This window comes from Dryobates pubescens, chromosome 4, assembly GCF_014839835.1.
Source record: "Dryobates pubescens isolate bDryPub1 chromosome 4, bDryPub1.pri, whole genome shotgun sequence".
NCBI lineage: Eukaryota > Metazoa > Chordata > Aves > Piciformes > Picidae > Dryobates > Dryobates pubescens.
This window is the reverse complement of record NC_071615.1, coordinates 45264880-45281855: the sequence shown is the minus strand read 5'-3', so window position 1 is coordinate 45281855 and position 16976 is coordinate 45264880. Positions and strand designations below refer to the sequence as shown.

The window sequence follows — 16976 nt, the reverse complement described above, 5'->3', positions numbered from 1 at the left end:
AGGAGTGGTTTTTACTTAGTCTTTTGAGCTGCATCAGCAATACATAACCTTTGTGTCCTCCTTCCCAGCAAATAAACCCTTGCCTTCCTCTGCTGCTTGCAGCGTTTTGAAATGATACTGCAGCTCTGCTCTGATTTTTACCAGTGCATTTCTCTTCAGGAGGCCCCTGTGAGCTGCAGATAGAGAAGCTTCCATCTCCTGGAGCCTGCCAGGAGGAAAGGCTGCTAGCTGTGTAAGAGCTCTATTTCATACTGTGTTCAGGGAGGTCTTTTTTGCAACCTTAACTGTGCCTCTTAAGCTTTCAAATGAATGCACAAATGCTACTAAACCAGGGCAAATGTGTCATTCCCCAGTGTGAAGGCATTTTTCCCCCTGTGTTCTCAGAGTTGTTGTTCTTCTAATTATAGTGCTGCAGTTCTGTAAAGTTTGTAATGAATGTTTATCAAGAACTCTCAACTGTAATTTAAGGATAAACCCTTTAAAATCAAAGAATCACAGAACCACAGAAACATTCAGGTTGGACAAGCCCCTCAGGATCACCAAGTCCAACCCAGAACCCTACTCTACAAGGTTCACCCCTAAACCATAGCCCCAAGCACCACATCCAAACCACCTTTAAACACATCCAGGGTTGGTGACTCAACCACCTCCCTGAGCAGCACATTCCAATCCCTGACCACTCTTGCCCTGAAAAAATGTTTCCTAATGCCCAGTCTAAACCTACCCAGTCACAGCTTGAGGCTTTTCCCTCTTGTTGTGTCACTGATTACCTGTGAGAAGAGACCAGCAGCAGCCTCTCCACAATGTCCTTTCAGGTAGTTGTTGAGCGCCATGAGGTCTCCCCTCAGCCTCCTCTTTTTCACACTAACCATCCCCAGCTCCTTCATCAGATTTATTCTCCAGGCCCTTCCATGGCTTCCATGCTTTTCTCTGCACTGGCTCCAGCACCTCCACATCTCTCTTGTATTGAGGTGTCCAAAACTGGACACAATACTTGAGGTGTGGCCTCCCCAGAGCTGAGTACCAGGGGACAGTCCCCTCCCTGCTCCTGCTGGACACAACATTTCTAATCCCAGCCAGGATGCCATTGGCTTTCTTGGTCACCTGGGCACCCTGCTGGCTCCTACTCAGCTGCTTGTCCATTAGCACCCCCAGGGCCCTTTCTGCCAGACAGCTTTCCAGCCACACTGCCCTAAGCCTGCAGTGTTGCTTGGGGCTGTTGCGACCCAAGTGCAGGACCTGGCATTTGGCCTTGTTGAAGCTCCTCCTGTTAACACTGGCCATGGATCCAGCACAAAACCCTTCCTTCCTGTTACTGTTTTTCAGTCTGAGTGGAAAAATGTATTTGTTTGGTAAATTCTCATTCATTTTCTTTTTTAAGCTGAGAAACCCCATGAAATCCTCTTGTGCATGAGTTATTAAATGCAATGTTTAAAGTGCTCTTAAGGAGTGGCTTGCCTAGCTTGATATGAACACAAATATCCCTACCACTCAAGTCAGGAAAATTCCCTGAAGGGTAGGTAGGCTGTTTGAAACTGTGAATCAGAACAATCTGGCAGTGCCCCTAGCATAAGACAGAACTGAATGACAGCCAGATGCACAGAACTTCCTACTCTAAGTTGCTATTCATTACTTAAATGGCATGCATGAGGCATTACGAAAGCAGGCTTTTGCTTTTGTGGAAGGCAGCATTAGTGACTTTCACAACTGCTGCTTTGGGTTCTGTTTAAGGAAAAGTTTGTGCCAAATGCCAGGATCTGGGGTGGTTTGATTTTATTTATTTAGTTATTTATTTATTTAGTTTACAGATTTACTTTATCTGCTCTTTACTTGGCTTCCAACTTGGCATTTTCTTCATTCTCTCTGAGGAGTGTCTGCAGCAGCCACTCTTAGTCATGCTGTAGATCTATGGATGTCAGCACTGCAGTACTTCTGAGAAAAGCCAGTTACAAAACCCTTCAATATGGTGGATGAGAAGCTCAACATGGGCCTCCAGTGTGCACTTGCAGCCCAGAAAGCCAATCACATTCTGGGCTGCATCCAGAGAAGCACAGCCAGCAGGGCGAGGGAGGTGATTCTCCCCCTCTAATCTGCTCCGGTGAGACCCCACCTGGAGTACTGCTTCCAGTTCTGGAGCCCCTCTTACAAGAAGGATCTGGACATGCTGGAAGGTGTCCAGAGAAGTGCCACGAGGATTATCAGAGGGCTGGAGCTCCTCTCCTGTGAGGACAGACTGAGGGTTGTTGAGTTTTGGAGAAGAGAAGGCTCTAAGGAGACCTAATTGTGTCCTTCCGGTATCTGAAGGGGGCTACAAGAAAGCTGCTGAGGGACTTTTTAGGGTGTCAGGGAGTGACAGGACTGGGGGGAATGGAAAAAAACTAGAAATGGGTAGAGTGGATGTTAGGAAGAAGCTCTTCCCCATGAGGGTGGTGAGACACTGGAACAGGTTGCCCAGGGAGGTGGTGGAAGCCTTATCCCTGGAGGTTTTTCAGGCCAGGCTGGATGTGGCTCTGAGCAACCTGCTGTAGTGTGAGGTGTTCCTGCCCATGGCAGGGGGTTGGAACTGGCTGATCCTTGAGATCCCTTCCAACCCTAACAATTCTATGATTCTATGATTCTTGGAAGGTTGCTCTCACTTCATGCCACCTTAAAACTTAGGCTTAAATTAAGCTCTGTTTTTAACCTTCTCTTGCTGCTTACAATAAGATTGCAGCCATCAATCTTCAAGCAATTTGTAAACTTTTACAAGCATTTTCCAAGTTAAATTTTCCAGTTTGGAGGGGCAGAGAAGGTTCACTGAAGTAAGTGCAGCTTTGCTGGAATATATTTTGGAACTGAGTCAGACATCAAGCCAGTGGAGAAAAAGAAAAATCACTGGAGAAAAGATCTTAGAATGCTTTGGATTGGAAGAGACCTTTGAAGGTCATCTAGTCCAACCATCCTACCGTGAGCAGGAACATACTCAGCTAGGTCATGTTGCTTAGAGCCCCAATCCAACCTGACCTTAAATGTTTCCAAGGGTGAGGTATCTACCACCTCTCTGGGCAACCTGTTCCAGTGCTTCACCACCCTCACTGTAAAAACATTCTTCCATACATCTACTCTAAATCTACCCTCTTCCAGTTTAAAACCATTATCTCCTGCCTGGTCACAATAGGTCCTGCTAAAAGGATTGTCCCCATTTTTCTTGTAGGCCCCCTTTTAAGTACTGAAAGGCTGTCTCCCTGGAGCCTTCTCTTCTTCAGGCTGAACAACCCCCACACTCTCAGCCTTTCCTCACAGGAGGGCTGTTCCAGCCTTCTGATCACTTTGGTGGCCCTCCTGGGCCAGTCAAACAGGTCCAAGTCTTTGCTGTGCTGATGCCTCCAGAGCTAGATGCAGTACTCCAGGTGGGGCCCCACCAGAGTAGACTAGGGGGGCAGAATCCTATCCTTTGATCTGCTGGCCACGCTTCTTTAGAAGCCTCCCAGGATCTGGTTGCCTTTCTGGGCTGCAAGTGTACACTGCTGGCTCATACCCAGCCTTTCCTCCAGCAGTCCTCCCAGGTCTTGCTCTGCAGGGCCGCTCTCAAATCCTTTCATCCCCCAGCCTGTATTGGTACTATGAATTGCTCCCACCAGGTGCAGGACCTTGCACTTGGCCTTGAACCTCCTGAGGTTCACACAGGCCCACTTCTCAAGCTTGGCCAGGCCAAGCAGGTGCTTTTGCCCCTGGGGGACCATGACCTCGCCAGACGGTCACAACCCGTGGTTTAATTTGTTTCCTAACTGAAATGCCATTGTCCTTCCAGCTTTTCCCAGAAGAACTGCTAATGCTCTCTTTTTAATCTATGTCTTTTTCTACAGAGGGTGTGAAGTGCATTTGCAATCAGCTTTCATTGACTACAAAAATTGATGCTGAGCATCCTGAGCTACGGAACTATGTGAGAAGCCAAGGCTGGTGGAGCGGAGACTCAGACTTCAATTTCTCTGAAGTCTTCTCTCTTGCTGATGACCATTTAGCCTGCTCTTCTGGCAGGGAGAGCCTAGAAAAGCAAGGTGGTAAGTGTTGGAACCATCTTCCTCTATGTGCAGAGGGATCTTTAACCACTGCTGCCTCCTTATAGGCATTCTGTCCAGAGCTATATGTGACCAGGAACACCTCAACATAGGATCTTTAACCACTGCTGCCTCCTTACAGGCATTCTGTCCAGAGCTATATGTGACCAGGAACACCTCAACATAGGATCTTTAACCACTGCTGCCTCCTTACAGGCATTCTGTCCAGAGCTATATGTGACCAGGAACACCTCAACATTCAAACTGTGGAAAGGAAGACCAGAACTGAAGACTGCCCCTAAACTTGCCACAATTTAGGATGAAGCTCTTAATATCTCCCTCAGGAATTTCAAAACCAGGATTGTAATGATAAAGTAACTCTCTCCAGTGTTGTTCTGATGTACATGATGTGCTTTGGTTTAATTCAGAGTGGCCCTACCTGCTACTTAAAATTGTAGTGTTGAAAAAAAGGACAAGGCCCGAAGTAGGAGAGTTTGAGCTCCATGGGTTCTGCATTTTGAGAGGCTTGCTTTGGCTTTTTGGGGAAGGAATTAAGATCATAGTTGAAGGAAGAGCAATGCTAGTCAGCTGTGAAGTCCCTTTCTCGTTGTCCAGCAGAACAGGCAACATGCCAGTGCCCTTCACTCAAAGGATGGCTTGAATCAAGACCAACATTTATTGATGACTTAAGCTCCCTGCAGCTGGCCAAAACAGCTCAGAAGTGCCCAGCCTGCAGCAGTGCATGCCTGACATGAGTCTGCTCTCTCATGTGCAATACATGCTACTGATCTTCCTTTTACAAGAAGGAGAAAATGCTACAAGTTCACATGTTGGCCAATGTGAAATATTTACTGCATTGCAGGATTCCTGCTCAGGCTACAGAATTACATGAAGTGTGGTTTGTGTCTGAAGTAGCAGATACAGTAATTCTGAAGCACCATAGGTAGAAGGTCTTCATAAACCTGGATTATAGCACAAAAAAGTCCAAGGGCCCCTGCAGACAGATGGCTATGGCTGTAAATCTTGCAGACTGCTAGGTGATTCCATGTCTCCTGGTGTATTTGAGATGCCTATGCATGGACTGGTGAATCAGTGCAGGGTTTCAGAAGCTGCTGGGGAAGAAGCCTTACCTGCCAAAGGCATAATACAAGAAAATGGGGAGAAAACTTTGGCAAGACACAGGCAGGAAACAGAATGAGAACAGAGTATAGGGAGAGAAGAGAGTACAAGAGGATGAGGAGAGAAGAGACTGCATGAGGGTGGGGAGAGAAGGAGAGAAGAGAGTACAAGAGGATGGGGAGAGAAGAGACTGCATGAGGATGGGGAGAGAAGAGAGTACAAGAGGATGGGGAGAGAAGAGAGTACAAGAAGATGAGGAGAGAAGAGAATGCATGAGGATGGGGAGAGGAGAGAATGCATGAGGATGGGGAGAGGAGAGAAGAGAGTACAAGAGGATGGGGAGAGAAAGTGCATGAGAATGGGGAGAGATGAGAGTACAAGAGGATGGGGAGAGAAGAGAGTGCATGAGGATGGGGAGAGAAGAGAGTGCATGAGGATGGGGAGAGAAGAGAGTGCATGAGGATGGGGAGAGAAGAGAGTGCATGAGGATGGGGACAGAAGTGCGACAAGACAGGCAGGAAACAGAATTATAACAGGGGATCCTTGTAGATAATTAGAGAAAAATCTCAGTGCTGAAGTCTGCTACTGTAACACCCTCTGGACATGAGATGATGTTTCAAAACACTGAACTAGTGGAAATATTTAAGAAATGGGAGGTTTAGGGTGCTCCTATTCTGCCCAGGCTGGGCTAGAGGTACCTTCTTAGAACAAAAGGGTGTTCCATCTGAGTACTCTGTTCATAGCGATTGCTGGAGCAGTGTTACAGACATGATGGCCTTCTTCCTGAAGAACCCCTTTGTAGTGACATTTCTCCCTGCCTAGTAATTGTGTTGCCTAATTACAGCTTCTTACTGTTTCCTTTTTAAGTTCATTCTGGGATTGTCTTGTTCAAATACAAGCCATTAGCTGTGATCTGGGACGTGCCCATGTCAAGAGTCATTGGTCATATTAGGCTAAGGCCTGTTGTCCTAGTTTAGAGTGGGACAGATCACTCTGCTGCTCCAACAGGGGCAAAAGAATAATGTTCACACACAAGTGGATTGGATAGTCATGGAAAGGTTAAATGGAAGAGCAATTAACATGCTACAAAAACTACAAAGCACAGTGGTGAGCATAGCAAAGTTCCTTTGCACCAGACTAAAATCCCAACACTTCCCTTCTCCCCACCTGGGGTTCACAAAACACCCCAGTGCTCTTTCTTTCCCCCCATTGCTAGGCTGGTTTCAGGCTGGCCAGGCCTGAACTGACGGCCCCTCTCCTTTTTACCCTGGCATTAGGCTTAAGCAGGCCAAGATTGTGCAGGAAAAAAGGTTACTCATGCTAAAGAGGCCTGGGATACTGCCTCATCATTACCAGATAAGAGCCTCTCTCCCATGGGAGCAGAGAGGGAAGAAAGAGAGAGACAATAACTTTGCAGCCAGATTGATAAGGGTGCAGGACTTAGGGCTAGCAATACACTGTTGCCTGTGGCCACCCTCTGGGCTGTAGACACCGGAGGTCTCAGCTCTGTGGCTTCTGTTTTTGGAGGCACCCAGCCTAAATGGCCACACCTGTTCAGGCAGAAATCTTTATCTGGAGTTCAAGACATCAAACACTCAGGAATTTTTTTCTTCCCCCTTCATGTAGGTGATGTTTCTGCACAAGCTATGATTGATGTTCTGAGAGACAAGGACAGTGGTGTCTGTGTGGACTCTGAATCCTTCCTTACTACAGCTAGCATAGTGTCTGTTCTGCCTCAGGACTCTAGTTTTCCCTGTGTTCATTACTTTACTGGCACACCAGACCCTTCAAGGTAAGCCATGGTGTTGGGGTTTCCTGGGTGCAGGGCAGGTGATACTAAATAAATGCTGCTACTCAAACCCAGAACATCCTTCAAATGCATGTTCTAACCAGGACTGCAATCAGTAGTAGTTCTTGCTGTGTAGTTGCCCCATGCCACGGACTGAAAGGCCAGATCTGGAGCTCTGCCTGAATTCAGAGCTTCTAGAGTGACAGCAGTGTATGGAGAACCCTGGAGCTACTACTCCTGTAGTGCTGCTTTCCAGTGGGTTCTTGTTGAGATGACAAATCCCAGTCAGTGCTTTTAAGAGGTGAGTGCAACACTGAAACAAAGTGTGTAAATAGCCAAGAGAGGCTGTGTAGCCATATACAACATCACAATGCTCAGAGTGAAAAATCTGCAGCTCTCAGATATCCCAAGGGACAATTTCCAGCTGGTCTATTCTATGTCTTCTGTAGCTGAAGGCAGCAGAGGAGGTAATGGAACTCATGGACCAGATCATCAAAGAACTAATTAATTATCTTGTGTTTTGAACAGAATCCACCTGGGATTCACAGAAATTAAACTAAACCACTTGCAGTTATTCAGGAGATCTGCCACTTGCATTGAGGGTAAAGAGGTTATGGGGAGAAGAGACTGGTGCCCTTGAGCAGCTGACTATCATTCCTGTAAGAAGAGCAGTAGTAAGCATTAGGTTCTGCTGAGTGCTACAGAAGTCATCAGTGCCAAAGCCACTTTCCACCCACCTTGCGTTATGCAACTCAAGCCTCGTGGGTTAGCTATGAAGTTTGAGCTTGCCTGCCAGAAGTTTTCTTTGACTTGATGCAGATCCTTTGAGATAAAAAGGACTGAGTCTTTAAACTGTTCTGGTGGGATTTCTGTCCTCTTTAAAGGTGGAGAGTCTAGCTGTTAAAAACCCCAGAAACTTTAGAGGCCTTTCTTGCTTTGTTTTGCACTCTCAGTGCATTAAAATTAGCATTCTTTTAAGTGCAGCTAGTGAGTCACACACACTCTTAGTCAGCAAGGCTTCATGACAGTCATGGAAAGGATAGCAGCAATGAACTTGCTGACTGTATGCAGGCAGTGGTTATTAATGATGTTTGCAGAAGCCTTGCACTTCTGTCAGCTTCTTTACTGCAAAACACAAGGTCCTGTTTTGTGTATCTGAAGGGAAGGCAGCTTTGCCATGCACTTGCCTGCTCTCAGGAATTAGGTTTCTGGATTGCTGGGGTTTTGTTGTCTCCCTGGCATTTAGATCTAAGCTCTGTTGGTAGCTATGCCTTCCCCCTTTGAGGTAAAATCTGAAGGTGTTCATAGGAGCACAGGATGTTAGGGTTTGGAAGGGACCTCCAGAGATCATCGAGTCCAACCCCCTGCCAGAGCAGGACCATAGAATCCAGCGCAGGTCACACAGGAATGCATCCAGATGGGTCTTGAAAGTCTCCAGAGAAGGAGACTCCACAACCTCTCTGGGCAGCCTGTTCCAGTGCTCTGTGACCCTCCCAGTGAAGAAGTTCCTCCTCATGTTGAGGTGGAACCTCCTCTGCTGTAGTTCCTATCCATTGCCCCTTGTCCTATCCCAGGGTGCAAGTGAGCAGAGCCTCTCCCGTCCCTCTTGAACACTCAGTGCTCAGATGTTTAGAAACATTGATTAAATCCCTTCTCAGTCTTCTCCTCTCCAGACTAAACAGCCCCAGGGCTCTCAGCCTCTCCTCATAGGGCAGTGCTCCAGTCCCTTCATCATCCTGGTAGCCCAGTGTTGCTGGTTATATGCCAAATACTCTGACACTGAGCAAGGCAGGTAGTCTTCCTTGCTCCACACAACTGTGGGCTTTATTGTAAAGCAAGTTAAAGCTGGGAGGAGAATCAGAGATGACAGTGGGAACAGAGGAGAAAAACTGATGCAAGGGTGAGCACTGATACTTGTTCAAACAAACAAGCAAACAAATGTGGAGAGGAAAATGCAGTTCTAGTTTCTTTTAAAGAAGTGACAGAACTGGCATGAAGGAGACAAAAAAAGCCCAGAGGAGTAATAGTTTTAGAGTAATTGACAAACCCAGTGCTTTTAAAGCACACAGACTTATCCTGCTTGTGGCCAGTACCAACTCTCTGTGCCTAGTGCAGATGAATTGCCTGTATCTATCCCTTAAAAACAACACACATCAAATCTCTGATCTCTGCAAGCAATAATTCTCATTTCTTTCAGGTCCATATTTAAACCCTTTATTTTTGTTGATGATGTCAAATCAGTACCAAAAGTACAGTCTCCTTCTTTTGGCAATGATGATCCTGCTAAAAAGATACCTCGCTTCCAGGAGAAGCCTGACCGCAGGCATGAATTGTACAAGGCACACGAGTGGGCAAGATCTCTCCTTGAGAATGATCAGGTAAGAGCTCTGTGACCTGGACTTAAAGAAGTAAATGTGGATTCCAGAAACATACTCTGAATATTCTTAGGTTCACAGAATCACCAAGGTTGGAAGAGACCTCAAAGCTCATCAAGTCCAACCTGTCACCACAGACCCCATGGCACCAAGTGCCACATCCAGTCCTCTCTTGAACACCTCCAGGGATGGTGACTCCACCACCTCCCTGGGCAGCACATTCCAATGGCTAACAACTCTCTCTGTGAAGAACTTTCTCCTCACCTCCAGCCTAAACTTCCCCTAGCACAGCTTGAGACTGTGTTCTCTTGTTCTGGTGCTGGTGACTTGAGAGAAGAGACCAACCCCCTTCTAGCTACAACCTCCCTTCAGGTAGTTGTAGAGAGCAATAAGGTCTCCCCTGAGCCTCCTCTTCTCCAGGCTAAACAATCCCAGCTCCCTCAGCCTCTCCTCGTAGGACTAACAGCACCCTCTGGAGGACAGGCCCAGCTATTCTGCATAGTTGTTTTGGTGTCTCCAGGCTGTTGCTCTGCTGGTTTTTATGAACTGAAGAGCCAAGCTGACACACTGATTAGCTTCTTCAGTTCCAATTGTGTATTGCCTTTTAAAGTGATAACCTGTGCCTTAGTCTAAAGAGTGGACAGAAATGATTTTACCCCCAAAGGAAGTTAAATAAAGAGGCTCTCATTGAATTGGAGAGAAATACAGAACTGTGTTCAAAAACATACAGGCAAATACAGAACACAGGAACCCTCAACACCTAATACATATACAGGATACATGAAACCCCCACCAGAACCTTCCCCCAACCACACCCCCCTTTCACACCTCACACTGCATCAGGTTGCTCACAGCCACATCCAGCCTGGCCTTAAAAACCTCCAGGGATGAGGCTTCCACCATCTCCCTGGGCAACCTGTTCCAGTGTCTCACCACCCTCATGGGGAAGAACTTCTTCCTAACATCCAATCTCAATCTACCCATTTCTACTTTTGTTCCATTCCCCCTAGTCCTATCCCTACCTGACACTCTAAAAAGTCCCTCCCCAGCTTTCTTGTAGTCCCCCTTCAGATACTGGAAGGCCATAATTAGGTCTCTTGGAGCCTTCTCTTCTCCAGACTGAGCAGCCACAACTGCCTCATGCTGTTCTCATAGGAGAGGTGCTCCTGCTCTCCAGTCCTCAGGGCTTTTAGTCTTCTCATGTAGTTCTGTTTGTGAGTTTACAGGCTTAAGAAGTTGCTTTACTCTTAATCATGTGTACAAGCTTTATACCTTTTTTCCTCTCTCCATCTTCCTTCTTTTCTTTAAATATAGCAGCTCCTTCTTGGTTAATTTTTAAAGCACAAATTGCCCAGCACTGTTCCTCTTTAGCCTTTGACTATCCAAAAAACCTCTTAACAGGAATGCTTTGTGGTTCCAAAGGCTTTCTCATTGCTAAAAATACTTGAGAAGATCTCCATGCCAAAAGAGAACAGTAAAATGCCTTAACAAGCCTGCATCAGGAACAGTGTGGCCAGCAGGAGCAGGGAGGTCATTCTGCCCCTGTACACTGCACTGGTTAGGCCACACCTCGAGTCCTGTGTCCAGTTCTGGGCCCCTCAGTTTAGGAAGGAGGTTGACTTGCTGGAACGAGTCCAGAGAAGAGCAACAAAGTTGGTGAGGGGTTTGGAACATAAGCCCTGTGAGGAGAGGCTGAGGGAGCTGGGGTTGATTAGCCTGGAGAAGAGGAGACTCAGGGGTGACCTTCTTGCTCTCTACAACTACCTGAAGGGAGGTTGTAGACAGGTGGATGTTGGTCTCTTCTCCCAGACAACCTGTGACAGAACAAGAGGACACAGTCTCAAGCTGCACCAGGGGAGGTTTAGGCTGGAGGTTAGGAAGAAGTTCTATACAGAGAGAGTGATTGGCCTTTGGAATGGGCTGCCTGGGGAGGTGGTGGAGTCACCATCATTGGAGGTGTTCAGGAGGAGACTTGATGGGGTGTTTGGTTGCATGGTTTAGTTGATTAGGTGGTGTTGGATGATAGGTTGGACACAATGATCTTGAAGGTCTCTTCCAACCTGGTTTACTCTTTGTATTCTATGTATTCTATGCCTGCTTGCTGTGAACTGAGTTTGGTTGTTTGGTGCCTTTAGGATAAAGGCCAGAAACTGATGAGGATTATGTTAGACCTTGAAAAGCAAGGCTTGGAAGCAATGGAAGATATCCTTACTCGTACAGAGATCCTGGATCCTGCTGAAGTAGTGGATCTTTTCTATGACTGTGTTGACACAGAGCTAAAGTTCTTCAAATAACGTAAGCAAACACTTCAGTTCTTTAGATGCTGAGATTCCTGCTGTCTGTGAATGTGAAGTGTTGGCTCTGACTCTGAGCCTCCTCATTCTCTTCTACACCAAGCTAAGGGTGTTCAGAATCGGCTCCAAAGCCACCTTCCTACCTCAGTGCCTCTGCTTGGATTGTCTCCACAGTCCCTTTTGCCTGTGCTCTATTGCAGGCTGGGTGGGGTTTGGGGGGGGCGTTTGGGTTTGGTTTGCTTTGGGTTTGAGCTTCTTGTTTGGTTGGTTGGGTTGGGGTTGGGGTTTTTTGGTTTGGTTTTTTGGTTGGTTTGGGGTTGGGCTTTCGGTTTGGTTGGAGTTTTGTTAGGTTTTGGGGGTTTGGTTTGTGGGGTTTTGGCTGGGGTTTTGCGTTTTGGTTTGGTTTTGGTGTTTTGGGGTTTGCTTTGGGTTTTTTGGTTGGGTTTGGGTTTGTGGGGTTTTTTGGTTTGGCTTTCTTGTGGTTTGGGTTTGGTTTGTGTTTTTTTGGTTGGGGTTTTGGTGTTTTGGGTTGGTTTTTATGGTTTGGGATTTTTGGCTGGGTTTGGGATTTTTGGGCTGGGTTTGTGGGGTTGTTTGGTTTTCTGGTGGTTTGGGGTTGGTTTGGGGTTTTTTGGTTTGGTTTTCTGGTGGTTTGGGTCTGCTTTGGGGTTTTTTGTTTGGTTTTGGTTGGGGTTTTTTGGTTTTGGTTGGGTTGGGGTTTGGGATTTTTGGTTGGGTTTGGGTTTTTTGCTTTGGGTTTGTGGGTTTTGTTTTGGTTTTCTTGTGGTTTGGGTTTGGTTTGTGGTTTTTTGGTTGGTTTTGGTTGTTTTTTTTTGTTTTGGTTGGGGTTTTTTGGTGGTTTGGATTTGGTTTGGGTTTTTTGGTTTGTTTTAGGATTTTTGGTTGGGTTTGGGTTTGTGGGTTTTTTGGTTTTGGTTTTCTGGTGGTTTGGGTTTGGTTTGGGGTTTTTTGTTTGGTTTTGGTTGGGGTTTTTTGGTTGGGTTTGGGTTTTGGTGTTTTGGGGTTTGGGTTGGGTTTGGGTTTGTGGGGTTTTTTGGTTTGGTTTTCTGGTGGTTTGGGTTTGGTTTGTGGTTTTTTGTTTGGTTTTGGTTGGGGCTTTTTGATGGTTTGGGTTTTGGTTTGTTTTGGGTTTGGGATTTTTGGTTGGGTTTGAGTTTTTTGGTTCGGGTTTGTGGGGGGTTTTGTTTTGGTTTTCTGGTGGTTTGGGTTGGGTTTGTGGTTGGTTTTTTTTTGGTTTGGGTTTGTGGGGTTTTTTGGCTTGGTTTTTTTGGTGGTTTGGGGTTGGGTTGTGTTGGGTTTGGTTTGTGTTGTGTTGGGTTTGGTTTGTGTTGGGTTTGGTTTGTGTTGTGTTGGGTTTGGTGGTTTGGGTTTTTTTTTGGTTGGTTTGGGGTTTTTTCCCCCCAGTTTCAGTCTTGCTTGGAATGGATTTTAAACAAATTCCATCTGTTTCCAGCTACAGTGGCTGTTGTCAGCCTTTTCACTGGAAGACTGCAAAGTTCTCCACACCTTGAAAGGAAGTCTTCACACTTGTGAATTGCAGGAAAAACATTTCTAGAGGAAGAAAATGTTACTTGCTAGCTGTATCCAGTTAACAAATTGCTTTCCTTGTTCCAATCTTGTGGTGTTCCTGTTTGTGTACATATATATAGTGAAAGAAGAAAGTCACTGACTGGTCCAGTTACTGTTGTGCATGCTGGCTAATTTAGCACAGAATGTTTAAATATGTATGTTGGGCAACCAATTAAAGCAAAAATTAACTTCATCAGGCTAGCTGCCATATCATCATTGAAAGCAATCTGTTTTCTCCTCTATTGCTCAAGACTAGGCTTGCAGCAAAGCTGACTCACATTTTTCTCTTCTTGCTAATTCATGCAAAGAAAGAGAGAGGTGACATCCCAGTTTTGAGGGGCAGGAAGGTTAAGTCCTGCTTCTGTACTGGCCTCAGATGGCTATATCTGGTTACAGTCATTCAGCATCTACCATTATACCTGTACAACCCCTCAGAATTAGGTCCCCCAGGGTAAATTTTGCCTTCACCTGCAGCCAGCTTAGGGAAGGTTGTGTTCATAATGCATGTGGCTGCCACTAGTACTGAGTACTGTGAGCACAGGGCCACCTGGATGCACAAGACATCTACACATAACCTCTGGGCTCTTAAGGTGGCACAAATGTGGAGTGCTTTGAAGGAACAGATGCCAGACATTGATCAATACCTGACTACTCCATCTTTCTGCCTTTGTACTGCTGAACAGCACCCAATACAGTGCACAGTAAAATCATAGAATCATGGAATTGTTAGGGTTGGAAGGGGCCTCAAGGATCATCTAGTTCCAACCCCCCTGCCATGGGCAGGGACTCCTCACACTACATCAGGTTGCTCAGAGCCACATCCAGCCTGGCCTTAAAAACCTCCAGGGATGAGGCTCCTACCACTTCCCTGGGCAACCTGTTCCAGTGTCTCACCACCCTCCTGGGGAAGAATTTCTTCCTAACATCCAATCTCAATCTACCCATTTCTAGTTTTTTTCCATTCCCCCTAGTCCTATCATTACCTGACACCCTAAAAAGTCCCTCCCCAGCTTTCTTGTAGCCCCCTTAAGATACTGGAAGGCCACAATAAGGTCTCCTCAGAGCCTTCTCTTCTCCAGCCCCAACTCCCTCAGTCTGTCCTCATAGGAAAGGTGCTCCAGCCCTCTGATCTGTGGTGAGTATACAAGGCTGATGAATCAATCTATTAAGTACCAGTGACAGTGGGTGTGTGTGGCAGTCCCACTGGCTAGGCTGTCCCATGCTTCCTTACATTAAGTGCAGTTTTGCAGCATGCTTCCCTTCCTTGACAGTCTTATAGACAGACCTCCTGTTCATGTCCTGTGAAGATGGTTTGGCAGGGGGGTTAACAGAAGGTTCTGACAGGAAGTCCATGTCTTTAATACATGAAAGTTAGCATATGGGACTGAAATCCTTCACTGTTCAGGGAAGGGCATAGTGAAGAACCATGGACTTCAGTAGTGAGGAAATGAAAGCTTCTTAGAAGGCTGTGACACCTGAGGTGAGAGCTGTGCTTTAGGGAAACAGTCACTGCCAGTTTGGCACCTTGTATCCTCCATGCTTTTGTTAATGAAATTGCTCCATCCCGACTCACTACTCTCTTGTTGCCTTCTCTGGCAACTGGACAAGAAAACCTTGGCCCTTTTCATTTACAGAAAACAAGCACAAAGAGATTTTTCTCCCAGGGCCAACCTAGTGATCATCCCCTTCACAATATACTCCTCCTAGGCTATCACAGGAACAAAACAATGCCTGTGTAGGCTGCAAAATGGAAACAGGGAAGAAGAAAATAGGCAAGTGAACCTTAAAACTTAGGCTCTCTCTACCTACCCAGAATAGTGTCTGCAAAGAGCACTCTTCATTTCAGAGGGTATTGTGCTGGATGAAGCCAGCTGAATGAGCTGTCTGCTCTTGGCACTTGCCCCCAACTTCAGTAAATGGATTATCCAATAAATGCACCTATAGGGATATGTTGAATGAAAACACTCCTACAGGCAGAGTACACTTAACACATACCATCTTGAACTTCAAAGCTACTTCTGTGAACTGTTGCTTGTAGAGCATTTTGCCTCCTGAGAGGAGCAGCTGGACATTTGTGAACAAGAGGAGAGGAGGGATAAAGTGTCTACCACGGCCAGGGGGGTGAAATTAGGATACAGCACTTCTTCTATAACTCTTTTGCACAACTAAGACCCCTGTCCTTGGAGAGCTGGGAGGGAGGCAAGCTGAAAGAAGCTGAAGACATAAGATACTCACCTGTTTCCTAAGAAAGAAGCCAATGTTTGTGGTTATCTTGTGGGAACTTGTGTTCTTATTTGGAACTGCTCCTGTGACACAACTAATAAACTGTTTTGAGCACAGTGACCCAGGTAGTAACTTTCTAGTAGTATCCTGCTTTTGCTTCTGCTCTGTACTGCATTCAAGAAAACACAAACCAACCAACCACCCCCCACCAAAAAAAAATGTGCTCTCACCAGCTGCTTGAATGCAATCACTGATCCCACCCTACCAGTCTGAGAAACCAGAGCACCCTCATGGATGTGCCTTAACACTTCCAGTGGTCTTGAGCAGAGCTGTGGCTCAGTGGAAGGACACGGTGGAATGAGTGGGAACTAACTGCCACTGGGTAACAGCCAAGGTGATGTTCTTCTGCAGGTAACAGCTGCTTCAGAAGCTTCAATGGACCTTAAACAACAGCCCAGTAGGCATGGAAATAATGTGCCAGCAACTCTTGCAATCATCACGAAAACAAGAGTGAAATTTCTTTTGCTTTGTGTGTCTCCTAGCAGGCAGAACGATATGAAACCATCTTGAAATCCTTCTGCAGGTTGTTATTTGCCACAGAGCAGTACAGAAGTTCCAGGACAAATGAGAACCAACAAGAAGTCACTCTTTAATAGTACTATAACAAAATACTCTTCACAGCAGTAGTGAACTTTTCCAGTTGTTAATCAAGCAATGTACAAGTGAGCCCTGCTTAGTCCTAGGTTCATGCATCTTTATCATGTAACTGTGACAGTGACAGAAGTATTGGTCACAGCAGCACTGATCTCTTTTTTGTCTTTTCACATAACATACAGCTAGGTAGCATAAGCAGCTAGAAAAAGACCAATGATGCTTTCTTAAAAGAGTTTTACAGGTGAAAAGCTTCTTACCCTTACACCATCTTCACACCATGAGCATGCATGTGTAGGAGCTACAGCATTAAGTGAGCAAGGACTGAGAGGAAAGCAGAGGTATGTAAAGATGCAGTTACCTGTCTTTTCCAAATAGGTTTGTTCAGAGGCATGGCTTTACCTGTGATCTCTACTGTTGGTACAGCTAACAGGGTGATCTCTACTGTTGGTACAGCTAACAGGGTGATCTCTACTGTTGGTACAGCTGAGGGGCACTTATGGCACTTGCACAATTCAATGCCACGCTGTAAACAGCCTGGCTGTTGGCACCAGGCTCACCCTGGAACAGCAGTGCCCTTTTTCAAGCTGGTGAATCATAAAATCATTTTGGTTGGGAAAGACCTTCAGGATCATTGAGTCCAACCATTAACCTAGCACTGCCAAGTCCACCACTGAACCACGTCCCTAAGCACCACATCTACCTGTCTTTTAAATACTTCCAGGGGCAGTGGTGTAAGCACTTCCCTGAGCAGCCTGTTCCAACACTTGACAACCTTTTTGGTGAAGAAAGTTTTCCTAATATCTAATCTAAACCTCCCCTAACATGACTTGAGGCCATTTCCTCTTGTCCTAGCCCTTGTTCCTTGGGAGAAGAGACAAGACAACCTTGTTCCAAC

General features: G+C 46.1%; 1 protein-coding gene across 3 annotated transcripts in view; it reads left to right on the top strand.

Moving 5' to 3' along the window:
- SCRN1 (secernin 1) overlaps positions 1–13571 on the top strand; it is a 49309-nt gene extending 35738 nt beyond the window's left edge. For all 3 annotated transcript variants that reach the window (XM_054161213.1, XM_054161212.1, XM_054161214.1), the window contains exons 5-9: positions 3846–4040; positions 6783–6948; positions 9143–9323; positions 11456–11615; positions 13089–13571. In XM_054161213.1, the coding sequence (XP_054017188.1) occupies positions 3846–4040; positions 6783–6948; positions 9143–9323; positions 11456–11614 (701 nt within the window). In that variant the 3' untranslated portion in view covers position 11615; positions 13089–13571. The remainder of the gene's footprint in view (positions 1–3845; positions 4041–6782; positions 6949–9142; positions 9324–11455; positions 11616–13088) is intronic.
- The last annotated feature ends 3405 nt before the right edge of the window (positions 13572–16976 follow it).